Source organism: Eretmochelys imbricata, chromosome 8 (assembly GCF_965152235.1).
Source record: "Eretmochelys imbricata isolate rEreImb1 chromosome 8, rEreImb1.hap1, whole genome shotgun sequence".
NCBI classification, from domain to species: Eukaryota; Metazoa; Chordata; order Testudines; family Cheloniidae; genus Eretmochelys; species Eretmochelys imbricata.
In genome coordinates, this window is record NC_135579.1 from 4488489 (window position 1) to 4506204 (window position 17716).

Genomic DNA, 17716 nt, shown 5'->3' on the forward strand with positions numbered 1-17716 from the left:
TGTATCGGTTAATACCATCATGATGGCCAAAGAATGAGCTTTAACACATTACAAGTTTTCAGCATCGTCCTACCACTCACAAACTAGACAGTGCCACCTACTGACTCAATTTAAAGCTCCCAAGCTGAAGTTGACTTATTTTACTCAGTGGCAGCTGATCTGAAACAGGCTCTAAAAATCATATCCCTTCTTTCTATAATGTGTATGAGCCACTGATATCCAGGGCACTAATGAAACTGCAATTCCCTGCCAGAGACCTCCTGGATTAAGTATCTCAACATTCTCCCTCCTCTAATCTCTTTTGGAGACTTAATGACAGAGGTCATTATGTACAGGGCCATAAGCATCCAGTACAACTGAAGGGACAACAATCCCATCAATTATCTTAAAGATGTGCTTTAGGAATTGTCAAAGATGCTTCAGAGTAAGGGACACCCAACAATCAACAAATCCACTTAAAGTGCATAGTTGAGACTATCTTCTACAGAGCTTTCCTGTGTGTCAGAAGCTGCTAAGATAGACCAGCACTAGATAAACAGGTTAATATTAAAAGTAAATAAAATGGAAGATCTGAGACTGAAATTATGAGCTTGTTTGATTCTGACTCTACACTTTAGTCACATTGTTGTACCTATGCCAGATTAAAGACTTTATGTACATTTCACTAATTAAGGCCCTGAGCCCACAACCAGACCTGCACCAGAAGTTCCTTGTACCCATGCAGATGTACTTACAGCATGAGAAACAAAAACAGCTACTATACAAGGCACTAGTGGATCATTTAAGGACAGACAACTGAATTTTCTGATTTAATTCTTCCATTTTCAGCATAAAATTCAGAGAACAGAACTGGCAATTCAAAGGCTGAGAAAAATTGGTAAGACAGATACCAAAAACACGTTTAAAGAAAGTATCATTGTGTGACTGCAAACTTCTCAGGAGAAGGGATACTCATTGCCTTTCCATGGGTTACACATCTATGGTGCTATAATTAAACAGTAAAAAATAAGCTTGTGAGCCTCCTTGCATCATGCAGTGGATCTTGAATAAGCCAATAGCAAACTGAGAACCAAACAATACAAACTGTCTTACAATCTTATTTTTACTTACACATTTTCAAACTATGAAGAATATATATACAGCTAGATTAGAGTGTCATAGTGTATGAATAATGGTTCTGTTTCGGAGCTGCTGCACATATTCCTTTGCTTGGTCAAATCCAGTCTGTGGTGCTTCTGGAGGGGGAGGTGGGCCTTCTACAAGCTTCACAAAGTAATGGCATTTGACTTTCTCCATGATGCCAAACATGCCTCGGCCATGGTAGCGAATCCGTTTCAGATAGTGACCTTTTCCAGAAAAGGAGTCAGCTAGAAGAAGAGAAAAAAAATGGGAGAGTCTCAGAGTGAATGAGCTACTGGAACCTTTAACTGGACATTGGCAGGATATTTTTTTATAAGCACCCTCAAATTCCTTTCCCTCCAGACATTTTTTCCCATTTTACTGCATGCATAATGAATTGTTATAGAGTAGCTCATGACTGAGAGAATTCTTTAAGACCACTGTAATATTGATTATAAAAAGCATGCACATGTAATTTATTCACTTTGCACAAAGTGAATGAAAACACCAAAAAAGAGAAGCTAATTTGAGGGCCAACCAGGTTTTACAGTGCCCCTTTAATGACTGCTCCAACTTCTCATCAGTCATTAAAGGGGCACTGTAAAACCTGGTTGGCCCTCAAATTAGCTTCTCTTTTTTGGTGTTTCTGTAACTATTAACACAAGTTTCAGAGCAGCAGTCGTGTTAGTCTGCATTCGCAAAAAGAAAAGGAGTACTTCTTGTACCTTAGAAACTAACAAATTTATTTGAGCATAAGCTTTCGTGAGCTACAGCTCACTTCATCGGATGCATTCAGCAAAGTGAGCTGTAGCTCACGAAAACTTATGCTCAAATAAATTTGTTAGTCTCTAAGGTGCCACAAGTCCTCCTTTTCTTTTTATAACCACAAGGTAACAGATTCCTGTCTTCTCCATTCTTTGTGAAGACTTAACAGATTCCATTTTGTCGTATCTCCTCTGCCCACAGCACTCACTGTACTTACCAGATATTTTCATTATTTCAGCACCCAACCATGCACTCATAGAATTGTAGGACTGGAAGGAACCTCAAGAGGTCATCTAGTGTAGTTCCCTGCACTCATGGCAGGACTAAGTATTGTCTAGACCATTCCTGACAGGTGTTTGTCTAACATGCCCTTAAAAGTCTCCAATGACAGAGATTCTACAACCTCCCTCGGCAATTTATTCCAGTGCTTAACCACCCCGACAGCTAGAAAGTTTTTCCTAATGTCTGACCTAAACCTCCCTTGCTGCAATTTAAGTCCATTGCTGCTTGACCTATCCTCAGAAGTTAAAGAGAGAAATTTTTATCCCTCATAGGTCATGTTATTTAAACCTTTAATCGTTTTTGTTACTCTTCTCTGGACTTCCTCCAATTTGTCCACATCCTTCCTGAAATGTGGCACCCAGAACTGGATACAATACTCCAATTGAGGCCTAATCAGTGCGGAGTAGAGCGGAAGAATTATTTCGTGTGTCTTGCCTGCAATACTGCTACTAATATATCCCAGAATGATCTTTACTATTTTTGCAAGTGTTACACTGTTAACTCATATTTAGCCTGTGATCCACTATGACCCCCAGATCCCATTCCACAGTACTCCTTCCTAGGCAGTCATTTCCCATTTTGTATGTGTGCCACTGATTGTTCCTATGTGGAGTTCTTTGCTTTTGTCCTTATGGAATTTCATCCTATTTATTTCAGACCATTTCTCCAGTTTGTCCAGATCATTTTGAATTTTAATCCTATCCTCCAAAACACTTGCAACCCCTCCCAGCTTGGTATTATCTGCAAACTTTGAGTATACTTTCTCTGCCATTATCTAAATCATTGACTCTTCTTGACCTCGGTAGCCTGGCTGGGACTCTTTAGAGCCTATCTGCTATGCAACTAAGGTCACTTTAAGGTAACATGAGGAAGATCTTATGACATTCCCTCTACAGCACCTTCAGTCCAAGGACTAAGAGTGGCTTAGAGCAGAGATCTTGGGTAGCTGTGCAATGCACTAACCACAAAGCAATAAGGATTGGAGGATTGGGCCAAAAGAAATCTGATGAGGTTCAATAAGGATACGTGCAGGGTCCTGCACTTAGGACGGAAGAACCCAATGCACAGCTACAGACTAGGGACCGAATGGCTAGGCAGCAGTTCTGCGGAAAAGGACCTGGGGTGACAGTGGACGAGAAGCTGGATATGAGTCAGCAGTGTGCCCTTGTTGCCAAGAAGGCCAATGGCATTTTGGGATGTATAAGTAGGGGCATAGCGAGCAGATCGAGGGACGTGATCGTTCCCCTCTATTCGACATTGGTGAGGCCTCATCTGGAGTACTGTGTCCAGTTTTGGGCCCCACACTACAAGAAGGATGTGGATAAATTGGAGAGAGTCCAGCAAAGGGCAACAAAAATGATTAGGGGTCTGGAACACATGACTTATGAGGAGAGGCTGAGGGAACTGGGATTGTTTAGTCTGCAGAAGAGAAGAATGAGGGGGGATTTGATAGCTGCTTTCAACTACCTGAGAGGTGGTTCCAGAGAGGATGGTTCTAGACTATTCTCAGTGGTAGAAGAGGACAGGACAAGGAGTAATGGTCTCAAGTTGCACTGGGGGAGGTTTAGGTTGGATATTAGGAAAAACTTTTTCACTAAGAGGGTGGTGAAACACTGGAATGCGTTACCTAGGGAGGTGGTAGAATCTCCTTCCTTAGAAGTTTTTAAGGTCAGGGTTGACAAAGCCCTGGCTGGGATGATTTAATTGGGGATTGGTCCTGCTTTGAGCAGGGGGTTGGACTAGATGACCTCCTGAGGTCCCTTCCAACCCTGACATTCTATGATTCTAAGGCCTGTCATCAGAAAGTAATTTATTCAGTTATGAGACCTCCAAATGTCCTCAAGGGCTACAGCAGAAGATGTACACAGCTCTGTTGTGCTACGGAGTGCTGGGCTTCTAATGTGTCATTTGTAGGATTCGGAGTACTTTCTGGCATTTGGCCCAACACAATGCTTTTTACTATGGCTGTCAGGCGATTGAAAAAAGTAATCACAGTTAATCGCGTTGTTAAACAATAGAACACCATTTATTTAAATATTTTTGGATTTTTCTACATTTTCAAATATATTGATTGATTTAAATTACAACAGAATACAGTGCTCACTTTATATTTATTTTTATTACAAATATTTGCATTGAAAAAAACAAAAATAGTATTTTTCCAGTCCCCCACTGCACTACAGTACTTGTAATGGGAGAACTGAAAAATACTATATTTTATCATTTTATAGAGCAAATGTTTGTAATAACAAATAAATATAAAGTGAGCACTGTACACTGTGTATTCTGTGTTGTAACTGAAATCAATATACTTGAAATGAAGAAAAACATCCAAAAATATTTAACAAACAATAGAATCCCAATTGAAATTTAACAGTGTGATTAAAACTGTGATTAATTTTTTTTAATCACTATTAATTTTCTTTAGTTAATCACATGAGTTAACTGAGATTAATCTATAGCCGTACTTTTTACGTCTGGTGTTTTACCTTGCTGCCAAGTAGCACATGCAGGAATAAGGTGGAGCTATGATGCAAACAAAATCCCACAACACACTGCACTAGCAACAACAAAAGCTGATTTTGCTCAAATTCCACTCAGCTTTTTAGCACCTCTGCTCCTGAGTACCAGGCTTTGCCAAAACGGACCAGCCAGATATTACAAACAAACTGCATGGATCTGAAGTAGAATATGCTGTTTGCTACATCTGGCTAGAGGTGTGCTAAAGCCACAGCTTCAGGATTTGCCCTAGAACACGTGTGCTTTTATCTCATTCTTGATTTATTTTGCTGTAGATTTTTTCCTTAAGGAACTCAATGGGAACATAAGGGAACACAGTGTAGCACCTTATGAAGTGACTGAGGAGTAAGCAGGACCTGCGTCTCTGGGCAATAAAGGAACTAAGGTGGAATACAGTTTTAAAGCAGGTTTCAGAGTAGCAGCCGTGTTAGTCTGTATCCGCAAAAAGAAAAGGAGTACTAGTGGCACCTTAGAGACAAACAAATTTATTTGAGCATGAGCTTTCGTGAGCTACAGCTCACTTCATCGGATGCATGCAGTGGAAAATAAAGTGGGGAGATTTATATACACAGAGAACATGAAACAACGGGTATATAAATCTCCCCACTGTATTTTCCACTGCATGCATCTGATGAAGTGAGTTGTAGCTCAAGAAAGCTTATGCTCAAATAAATTTGTTCGCCTCTAAGGTGCCACAAGTACTCCTCCTTTTCTTTTTGCGGATACAGACTAACACGGCGGCTACTCTAAAACCTGTCATTGTGCAAGGCACTGAATTTAGCTGTATGGAGCGGAAATCTATCAACTTCATGGAAAAAAACTCGTACAGATACAGACAGACATTATCTTCCTTTCCAAATGCAAACAGATGGACATCGTACCAAAAAGACTGAAGGTAAAAAATCCATTACAATCTACATACCACACAGACTATGCTGACAGCTTGTGCCACACACTCTCAAATAAACTGCGGAACCATCTGATCAACATCCCCTACAGCAAACAGGGAAAGATTAAGAATGAGCTCTCAAAACTGGACACTCATAAAAAACCAACCTTCCACACAAACTTCCTCGTGGCTGGACTTTACAAAAACTAGACAAGCCATTTACAACACACACTTTGCTTCTCTACAAAAGAAAAAGGACACTAAACTATCCAAACTACTACATGCCACAAGGGGCCACAACAGTGGTTCCCTTAACCCACCCAGCAATATTGTTAATCTATCCAACTATACTCTTAGCCCAGCAGAAGAACCTGTCCTATCTCGGGGCCTCTCCTTCTGCCCCTCCACCCCCACGAACATGATACAGTTCTGTGGTGACCTAGAATCCTATTTTCAACATCTCCGACTCAAGGAATATTTCCAACACACCTCTGAACAACATACTGACCCCCCAGAGACCTTCCTACCAAGACTACAAAAAGAAGGATTCTGTGTGGACTCCTCCTGAAGGTCGAAACAACAAACTGGACTTCTACATAGAGTGCTTCCGCCGACGTGCACGGGCTGAAATTGTGGAAAAGCAGCATCACTTGCCCCATAAAATCAGCGGTGCAAAATACAATGCCATCCACAGTCTCAGAAACAACTCTGACATCATAATCAAAAAGGCTGACAAAGGAGGTGCTGTCGTCATCATGAATAGGTCGGAATATGAACAAGAGGCTGCTCGGCAGCTCTCCAACACCACTTTCTACAAGCCATTAGCCTCTGATCCCTCTGAGGGTTACCAAAAGAAACTACACCATTTGCTCAAGAAACTCCCTGAAAAAGCACAAGAACAAATCCGCACAGACACACCCCTGGAACCCTGACCAGGGGTGTTCTATCTGCTACCCAAGATCCATAAACCTGGAAATCCTGGACACCCCATCATCTCAGGAATTGGCACCCTGACAGCAGGATTGTCTGGCTATGTAGACTCCCTCCTCAGGCCCTATGCTACCAGCACTCCCAGCTACCTTCGAGACACCACTGACTTCCTGAAGAAACTACAATCCATCGGTGATCTTCCTGAAAACACCATCCTGGACCACTATGGATGTAGAAGGCCTCTACACACACATTCCACACAAAGATGGACTACAAGCCGTCAGGAACACTATCCCCGATAATGTCACGGCAAACCTGGTGGCTGAACTTTGTGACTTCGTCCTCACCCATAACTATTTCACATTTGGGGACAATGTATACCTTCAGATCAGCGGCACTGCCATGGGTACCCGCATGGCCCCACAATATGCCAACATTTTTACGGCTGACTTAGAACAACGCTTCATCAGCTCTCGTCCCCTAACACCCCTTCTCTACTTGCACTACATTGATGACATCTTCATCATCTGGACGCATGGAAAAGAAGCCCTTGAGGAATTCCACCATGATTTCAACAATTTCCATCCCACCATCAACCTCAGCCTGGACCAGTCCACACAAGAGATCCACTTCCTGGACACTACGGTGCTAATAAGCGATGGTCACATAAACATCACCCTATACCAGAAACCTACTGACCATTATTCCTACCTACATGCCTCCAGCTTTTATCCAGACCACACCACACGATCCATTGTCTACAGCCAAGCTCTATGATGCAACCACATTTGCTCCAACCCCTCAGACAGAGACAAACACCTACAAGATCTCTATCAACTACAGCTTACAACTACAATACCCACCTGCTGAAGTGAAGAAACAGATTGACAGAGCCAGAAGAGTACCCAGAAGTTACCTGCTACAGGACAGGCTCAACAAAGAAAATAACAGAACGCCACTAGCCACCACCTTCAGCCCCCAACTAAAACCTCACCAATGCATCATCAAGGATCTACAGTCTATCCTGAAGGACGACCCATCACTCTCACAGATCTTGGGAGACTGGCCAGTCCTTGCTTACAGACAGCCCCCTAACCTGAAGCAAATACTCACCAGCAACCACACACCACACAACAGAACCACTAACCCAGGAACCTATCCTTGCAACAAAGCCTGTTGCGAACTGTGTCCACATATCTATTCAGGGGACACCATCATAGGGCCTAATCACATCAGCCACACTATCAGAGGCTCATTCATCTGCACATCTACCAATGTGATATATTCCATCATGTGCCAGCAATGCCCCTCTGCCATGTACATTGGTCAAACTGGACAGTCTCTACGTAAAAGAATAAATGGACACAAATCAGATGTCAAGAATTATAACATTCAAAAACCAGTCGGAGAACACTTCTATCTCTCTTTGGTCACTCGATTACAGACCTAAAAGTGGCAATGCTTCAACAAAAAACTTCAACAAAAAAACTTCAAAAACAGACTCCAACGAGAGACTGCTGAATTGGAATTAATTTGCAAACTGGATACAATTAACTTAGGCTTGAATAAAGACTGGGAGTGGATGGGTCATTACACTAAGTAAAACTATTTCCCCATGTTTATCCCCCCCCATTCCTCAGACATTCTTGTCAACTGCTGGAAATGGCCCACCTTGATTATCGCTACAAAAGGTTCTCCCCCCTCCCCCACCCCGCTCTCCTGCTGATAATAGCTCACCTTACCACTCTCATTACAGGTGCATGGTAACACCCATTGTTTCATGTTGTCTGTGTCTATAAATCTCCCCACTGCATTTTCCACTGAATGCATCCGATGAAGTGAGCTGTAGCTCACGCAAGCTTATGCTCAAATACATTTGTTAGTCTCTAAGGTGCCACAAGTACTCCTTTAGTTTTAAAACAGCTTGCCTTGCCCATTAGTACTCCATTAACAAGCATTTCAGTTAAATGTTTCCCTTAAAACTTTAACATTACAAGACACCTTTCTTTAACCCTCCCCCAGAAAGGAGTAACTCACCAATCAGTTCAGTCACTTTCTCCCCAACTGTCCACTTCAGAGGTCATGAATATTATGAAGTGACATGCTAGGGAGGTGGTGGAACCTCCATCCTTAGAGGTTTTTAAGGCCCAGCTTGACAAGCCCTGGCTGGGATGATTTAGTTGGGGTTGGTCCTGCCCTGAGCAAGGGGTTGGACTAGATGACCTCCTGAGGTCTCTTCCAACCCTAATCTTCTATGATTCTATTTTTCCCCTTGTTAGAAGCCAATTCCATTGCCTTTTTTCATCATTCTAAGTTCAAAAGCAAAATGAACATTCCATGGCACTGATCATGCCGTGAGAGGTAATAGCAGAAATTTGATAGGGGACAAATGAGAAGACTGCATGTAAGGCTGTGTCTAAAAGCACTTCATTTAGAATCTCTATTACGTTAATGAGAGGTTGACAGAAGTTCAGCTACTCAAAAGTAAGAGAACTGTTGGCTAGTATTCCACATCTAAATGTAAGTTACACACTATTGGAAAGGATAGATCCTTGAAAACGTGACACTACAGCAGTCATACACAGAAAAAAAACCCCACACATTACTACACCCAAGACCATCATTGATAAGTATTGGAGTTCAGTGTCCCGTTAGAAACGCAGTTACAATTCCACAGTTGGGGGGGTTCAGATTTGCACTTAAAGTGGGATAAAAATCTGGTTATTTCACACTACTAAATTCAGTCTCCATATTTAATTCAATAACTCTTCAGAGGACAACTGAATTTTTCTGGTTTTTTTTGTTTTTTTTTTTTGGGGGGGGGGGGGGGGTGTTTGTGTGCAGAATGTCCAGAGAGAGAAGGGCACCAGCTGACTAGACAGCACATGCAAAGGAGAAGAAAACCAAGCAACAGAAAAGACTGAGGAAGAGACGGGACTGGATCAGAGGCAGAGATGGCACAAAGAGTTGGACAGACAGTGCAATGAACGTTTTTAAATAAAAATGTTTTTTGCCCAAAAGACAATTAAGGGTATATAAATATTTTCCTAGTGTTTTCCCATGTAAGCCATTGCTGTAGTTTCCCTAGGCCTGTCACGCGATTGTGCATGGAGAAGGAGGTGTTCCACAAGTAGTCTGAAGATGTGGTCCACACCATAAAAATGTGCCTGCTCTTGAATAAGATGTTTCTAAGGCAAGTTAAAATTAATTTGTTTGGTGGATTACAGACACAGGTGTTAGCATTAATACTGAAGGTGAATGGAAACCTGCTCTCTACTCATCCAGGATTGTCAAAGCTACCTGGTAGCACTGAAACAGTACCAGTAAGACAGACTGAATTCTTTTCTTATTTGCTAAAGTCAAGCCTCCTCCTCCAAATGAGACTGTCCATTTGTATACAGCTAGTAGAGATTCTATCTGGTATTTTGACGGATGTATGTCTCTCTTACTAAAAATGGTGTTAAATGCTGTAGAAAGTGCTGGTAACTGCAAGTACTGACTAAAGGCTTGATTGCCTAATTCTTAACTGCTCTGGGAAGATGGAGTACTGAGGTTCTCTGGTTTTTAACATTAGCATTTTGCTAAAGAATAAAATTTGTAGTTGTGATGGTGTTGGCCCCATGCTGGCCTGTAAGGGCTTAACACAGAGGTGGTGGGCAAACTATGGCCCATGAGCTCCTGGCTGGGGAGGTGAGCTCCTGGCCCCTCCCCTGCTGTCCCCCCTCCCACGCAGCCATGCTGCTGCACGGGCAGCGCGGCTGGCTCTGGCCAGTGAGCTCCTGCTGCTCTGAGCTGCACGGTAAGGGGGTGGGGGGGAGGGGCAGGGGGTTGGATAAGGGGACAGGGAGTGGTTGGATGGGGTGGAAGGGGGTGGGGTCCTGAGGGGGCAGTCAGGGGAGAAGGAGCAGGGGGGTTGGATGGGTCGGGGGTTCTGAGGGGCGCAGTCAAGGGGCAGGAAGCGGAAGGGGGGCGGATGGGGAAAGGGGCCAGGCTGTTTGGGGAGGCACAGCCTTCCCTACCTAGCCCTCCATACAGTTTCACACTCCAATGTGGCCCTCCGGCGAAAAAGTTTGCCTACCCCTGGCTTAACAGAACCCTGGGGATGCTGCAGGAGAAGCAGCCAATGGGAGAGGGGCTGTGAGGAGAAGCCAATCAGAGCCCAGCAGGCCCATATGAAAAGAGCCTCAGGGAAGAGCAAGGTCAGTAGCTGCCTGGAACAGGCTGCAATGCTGTAGCACAGTGGTCCCCAAACTTTTTCAATCACACCCCCTCCTCCCCTCTCCACCCCCCCCGGGAGCCAGGGCAGGGTGGCGAGTGGGGCAGGACAGGGGGGAGCCACGCTCTGAGGGGGGAAGGGGAGTGGAGGGGGAGAGTTGCGTTGAGCAGGATGGGGAGCTGTGCTCAGGGCAGGAGCGGGGCGCCACTGCTACCTCTCTTGCCAGAGCAGCCACTGAGTGCTCCTCCAGGCTCCAGCAGAAGCAGTTTTAAAAAAATAAGAAACAATTTTACCTATGTATAAATTTGATTTGAATTCTACGTTGTGATTTCTCACTGCCATTTCTTGAGCTTCCAGAAGAACCTAGAGCAAAAGAAAATAAATGGTGAACATGAATTAAAGCAATGCAATTTCTCATCTCCATAAAGATACCCATAATTGTTTCCATTTTTAAACCAGTAGTAGAAACGGATTCTAAAAGGATGAGACTACAAGCAGGGGGCCTCTTTCTCTCTTTCAGAGAAGCTTTGAAAATGGCAGGGATGGTCTCTGGTGTGGTTGCGATACAGGTGCAGATGTAGGGCTAAACTCACCACTGGTGGAAGTGGTCATCTCCATTAGCATCAGTGGAGTTGTGCATGCTTATGCCAGTGATGAATTTGACCTGTACTCTAGAAAGGGGTTCTTTTCCTACATATTTGGATGCAGGTTCAGTTTTAACAAATTAAACACAGACATATTTTAGCTAAAGGGGAAAAGTCGTAAGAAATTGAGATATAAAGTTTGGAATTTAATTTAAAAGTTAAAGATTGCTTCATGGGATACTTTTTCACTGTTCATGCTAATGCTGTTACTAGGATGATCATACATAAGCAACAACCCTCTCTGTAGCATGATGTAACATATGGGTCCCACAAAAGTATTTAAGAGTTCTTAAGTGATGTAAGCCCAGATTTTTTTTAAAAGGTACTTAAGCATTGCACCACTGAGTGTTGCAAAGCCTAACTGATTTAGGAGCCTCGATCTCATTTTCAAAAGGGGCTGCAATGTTTAAATAGGTTTCAAAATCTGGGCTTAACAGATTCACAAAAACACTAAAATAGTTACAATATTGTGCACTTTCCCCAGAAGTAACAATTTAGAGGGATGTTAAATTTGGGGCACAAACTGATGGTGACCAACTTCTATGCTAAATGGAGATAAAGATTTGCCGAAAATAAATCTTCACTTTAGTTTTTTTTCCAGCAAGTGCCAGCTTTAAATCTTTTTTCTTTTTTTAACCCCTTCACACAACACAAGAAACAGGGGTCACCTAATGAAATTAATAGGCAGCAGATTTAAAACAAACAAAAGTACTTCCTCACACAATGCACAGTCAACCTGTGGAACCTGTTGCCAGGGGATGTTGTGAAGGCCAAAGCTATAACTGGGTTCAAAAAAGAATTAGACAAGTTCATGGAAGACTGATCATCTTGGCTAAGAGCCATTGATAGACCTGAGATGCAACCTGATGCTTTGGGTGTCCTAAGCCTTTAACTGCCAGAAGGAGTGGATGACAGGGTTGGATCACTTGAAAATTGCCCTATTCTGTTCAGTCCCTTTAAACACCTGGCACTGGCCACTGCCTGAAGACAGGATACTGCACTATACAGACCATTGGTCTGACCCAATATGGCTGTTCTTATGTTCATCTTCATGAAGGGTCACACTCTAGACTAGAAATGCAATTTCTGAGGTTGTGCAGGATTAACCACTGAAGTTCACTGTTTCAAGGTGAAAAGTGACATGCTTTACTTCAGTACTTTTGTATTGAAAACTGATGCCTCCTCTAGTGAGCAAGTGGGTCACCTGTTTAAGAGGCCTATGACATTTGCAACATAAAGCCAATCATAGAGATTTTCAATACAAGACTCAGGTGTTCTCCCTTTTTGTACCCTACAATTTATAAATTCAAAATATGTTTTAAGCTATAAGCTTAGAGACATGAGTTTAAATGTTTTTGAAGGCTGGTCATTATGAACAGAGAACACTCATGCACTCTGCTACCACTGGTTACTAAAATATTGTGTGCAGAGGTCATTAATGCCTGGACAAATTAGAGCAGAATAAATTAATTAGTGTAGCCAATATGACTTGATCAAAATATTCCAGGTGGGCTTAATGGAAAGTCTCTTGAAACTCTGATATAGGTATGAGTTTGAAAAAGTCTGTTTGGACACTGAAGTGCTAAAGAATTGCACAATATACCTCTTTGATCACCTTTGCACCCTTCTTGTCATTGAATTCCAGCTGAGCAAGAGCCTGATCAATTGACATTCCTTTTACCTGGAATTAGGAGAAGTTAACAGAAAAATCAAACCCTTCTGAACAAAAGGGAGAAAAAAAATGTTATTTAAGATTGCAGTGCCAGGAACAATGCTGCTATTGTAGTTAAATTTCAAAGATTTTAGCACCCCATTCCCATCCACCACACAATAAAACCTTTAGTGCAGAATTTTTATCAGTCAATTGCCATACAATTTTTCATAAGGGAAGGATGGTCCTTGACCAAAATTCCTACCACTATCTGCTGCTGAACAGCAGTTAGTTGGCTCTACAGAAATGCAAATTATTAGTCATCTGCACTAGATGAGCAAGCTTATACAAAACCATGGGAAGAGTTTTCCAGAGATTTTACAATACAAAAGCTGAACAAACTGGCTGAATCAGGCTTCTGCTTATCCAAAGCAATAAGTTAGAAATATAGGAATTAAAAATATTTACACTTTCCTACCAAGAACATTGCACAAAGTTAAAATTTTCTCTTACCAGTTTTGCCAAATACCACATCTTGTCCTTACTGTATTTTATGTCCCTTCGACAGTGGAATATTTCCTAGGGAAAAGAGATTTTTTTTAAAGCTATAATAGTGGTGATTTGGCTGTGAAAGTGAGAAGATGGAATGTTCATAATATCTTGGGAAAAAAAAATAATCTTACAAGGCAAGATGACCACTTCTGCTATTACACTACAAGAACTCCAGGTCAAACATATCTGGTCAAAACATTTTATTAACGCTTCTACACACTGGTGCTATAAATGAACTTAATTAACCCTTCAGAATCAGGATGGCTTCTCAATCAGTGATTGATAAGAAAAGCTGTCTCCAAAGAGCCACTTGAACACCACTACTGCACCTACAAGGGCTAGAAACAGCAAGTGGAATTTAACACATCAGTGCAAAATTTTAAATAAAAGAAGATGATTTATATTTTAATAAATTATATAATTAACGTTTCATTCATTTCATTACTCACTGCACATATTCTTAAGGCTTAAGATCAAAGGCTCCTGTCCCACACAAAATAAAGTGCTTTTTTTTTTTTAAAATCAACTATTCTTTTGAGATGCAAGTGCTTTTCATTTAAGCTTTGCTGAGCAACAATCCAAACACTTGATACTAAATTCATTACTTTTAAGTAAAGAGTTATAAAAATACAGGACTACAATTTTTAGTTCCAAGTGAAATACCTGGAAGAATTTTAAAATGAACCTTCCAAAATTTCCCATACATCTCAGTGCAGGCTGCTAATTTTGAGATCTTAAAGGTAGTACTACTCCTTCCTCCAGTGCCCAGCCTTTCAATATTTAGTTTATCTAGTTACACATTAAACACAAGCCGACAGAAAAAAACCCTAGCATATCTAACTACATTTCCAGCAGGGTGGATTCGATTTAAATGTGCATTCTTGTTGGTTGTTATAACCTTAATACATATTCTTCACAACTCAGAGATAGATGTAGGTTTCAATTTTAGAAGATACACACTATACATTTTTTAAGTGATTTTGAAAACTTTTCAGATTCTTTTACAGATATATCAGAAAATGAATGACTGTTTGGTTATTTCATTTACCAAAGGTAACTGAAGCAAATTATTTATGAAGTCATTGGGAGGTGAACCATCTCCAATTCAAAAGGTTAATCATTAATATTTGGAGAATTTTCTTGGCATGCTCTATTAGGAGGAGAACATCACCAGACAGACATTTAAATAGTTTTATTTAACTAAAACAACAACGTTATATATTCTGGATTTTTTTCTTCAACAGCAAACATAATATTTTAACAAAACAAGCATATGAATTTTTGAATTTAAACATTCAATTTTTTTAAAATCAGGTTTGTGTTTGTTAAAATGGTTTTTAAATAAAATAGTTAAATGAAATATTTAAAAAAAATTAAATCGCCTATGTCAGCCAAGTCAACATGAGAAACTTAAAATATTGGCTTCTGCAGCTAACTCAGTCGTCTTCACCTTCATTTTCCTGTTTATTCATAATATGAAAAAGAAAAAACAAGCTTTCCTGCTTTTTCAGGTTCCAAATGATTTCTCAATTTGGAATGAATTTGTCCAAAGGAAGAAAATATTCTTTCTACATCTGCAGAAGAAGCTACTGCTGTTAAAAGTGAGATATCACTTCAACAGTCTCTGAATCCAAGTGCTTAAGTGACTTCCACCAGTTCACTGGTTTGACTTTCTTTAAAAAAACATCAGCAAATTCTTGAATAGTTCTTATTTCCAAAATGGGTCTCTTTTACGGCCTGCTGCCATTATAGGTTTTCCCTTCTAGTGAAAGAATGGTATGGTAGATCTCAAATCAATGAAGGCTACACTCAGAAAGAGCTCTGGACTTCTGGAATATGCTGCTCAAACGGTTTCACTTTTGTTTCTATTGCCTGTCCCTCCCTTCTCACATTTATCTCCAGACTTCTTCCCCCGAGTCCAGACCTATTCTGCCCCCAATAATCTTTTATTCATTGAACTTTTTGAAACTTTGCACTTTTAGAGAGAGGTAAGGGATTGACTCCCTGTACACAAATTTGCAGAGGGACAATAGGGTTGAGGTCTGTTATCTCTCACCTCCTATACATTATGTATTTATTTTAAAACAATTTTGCTGTTAACAAACATGTTATCTCTGGAGACACAAATCCACAGTTTGAGAACTGCAAAACTAAGCATCTCTGATGGTATCTTCTAGACTGAGCACTGAGTCCCTTTGGGCAGATAGAAAGATTAACCTAAATAATCTATACAGAAGCCTCATAAGATTGGGTCCCTAACCCATGAACTACTGGGACTCATTTACAAAACTTTTCTTAAACGTTACATGAATATATTGGCTCATACTATAGAATTAAGAATTTATAATCCTTATTCCATGATATCTTTGAGCTATAATACATCTATCTTTAGATAGCTTTTTTCCCTCAAAAAGCATTTTATCAAAAAATCCAATTTAAATTAAAAAAATGATTTTTAAATTTTTTTTTACATCATTGATTTTTATCCACCCTGATTTCCAGCTTTTAAGTGCCCCAAAGAAGCAAGGTAAGAAGGTAATCACGTAATAGGCTTATTTTTCCAGATTTGAAATTAACTGTTAACTCAACTACATAAAACATTATTCTATTTTTCTACCAACTGAATTTGACTCAGCATGCACATAATTAAGCTAGCTTTTCCCACACTATCTTGACCGAGCAGCAGAGGAAGGCAATATTAAGGAAATAATTAGAGAAAGGATTCTCATGTTGCTTTCCTCAGTCAGTTCAAGGCTCAGCATTTAGTTAGTTTGGCAGAGTGACCAACAATAAGTAAGTTAATCTGTAGCTTTGTATTATGCAAAACACAAATTAGTTGGGCAATCAAATTAAACAATAACTGAGGTCCAAGCTGCGACTTGAGGATTCAGTAGCTCTTTCCCATTTCTAAATTCTAAGATTAAATGAACCTCCTTTGCTGATACAGTTATGAATAAAAGATGCCTAAAATACCCAAATCTTGGACTGAGTCTACTAATTAGTTATACGTGATTGCCTTGTGGAATTAGCCAGAGATAGGCAGCAGTCTGCTTGGAAGCAACTATTTGCTACATATAAGTAGGTAGAGAGATTTCACAGGTGAATTCTTACTGCTGGTCTTCGAGGCTCTCCTGGCAGCTGCGGAGGGTAAACCATTCTGTTCTTCTTCTCCCATCTCCCGACATTCTGAAGATACGTTCTTGTTTGGATATTTGACAGAAGAGAAATACTGCAAGATGCTAGTAACCTGCAAGAAACTATATTTTAATTGTTTTGCTGCTGGACCTGTGCAGTGTGATCCTATCCAGATAACTGAAACTGACTGTATGCTAAGTCACTGAAACATCAGACTGTACCAGATGAGTTTAAACAGCAAAGAAAAATGTGAGTTTGGTAAACTTACATGTATATTTAACATTTGCAACTGGTAAAAGGAAGTTATAAGAGATATGCCTTTATGCCAAGGGCATTTCTCCTGCGTATATGAGAAATCTGGGACTCGCTGAGATGAGCAGCGAGCCTTCCTGTACAGCTATTCCAAACTTAAGTGCCCATCAATGCCGCCAAAGTACTTCAGTCCTGGTCAGTAACACAGCCAGCACACCTCATTCCAGATTGAAAGACTTAACCCATTCATTTGTCCCTGCATATAAAAATGAACTGGCCTGAAAGAATCCTATCATCGAGCAAGGAGACACTACCGTCTGCAATTTAACTAATTCTTGCCCGCTTTTTGGCTATTGACCTTATAGCGCCGCCCCGCCCCCCCCCGGCACACACCCTCCCGAGAGGCGGGGCGGGCCGCCCCCCAACCGGGGCGCACCCTCCCGAGGGGCAGAGCCTCAGCCCGGGAGATCCGACCCTGCCTGCGGGGGAGTCAGACTTACCTCTCCGGCCGGGCCCAGCTGAGAAGGCTCCGCGCCCAGGCAGCCCCTACAACGGCGAAGCGGGGAGTTAGTGAGGAAGCGGCGGACAAACGCCTCCCCCCATCCCCGTCCCACCTCCCCCTCACGCTCACCAGCTCCGACCACCACCGCCGCCGCCATCTTCTCCGGCTCGCCTCACAGTAGCTGCTCTCCACGCATGCGCAGCGCCGCCCGCGGCCCCGGCCCGGCGCTCGTGCGCCGGGAGGTCAGGGGTCGTGGTGC

General features: G+C 41.6%; 1 protein-coding gene across 1 annotated transcript; it reads right to left on the bottom strand.

The window, feature by feature from the left end:
- Positions 1-796: 796 nt before the first annotated feature.
- Positions 797-17682, bottom strand: MRPL22 (mitochondrial ribosomal protein L22). The gene is made up of 7 exons (XM_077824723.1): positions 17587-17682; positions 17456-17501; positions 16680-16815; positions 13530-13595; positions 12969-13046; positions 11015-11084; positions 797-1367 (listed from the first exon to the last, which is right to left on the bottom strand). The coding sequence occupies exons 1-7, from the start codon at positions 17612-17614 to the stop codon at positions 1156-1158; spliced, it is 636 nt and encodes a 211-aa protein (XP_077680849.1). The 5' UTR covers positions 17615-17682; the 3' UTR covers positions 797-1155.
- Between the last annotated feature and the right edge of the window lie 34 nt (positions 17683-17716).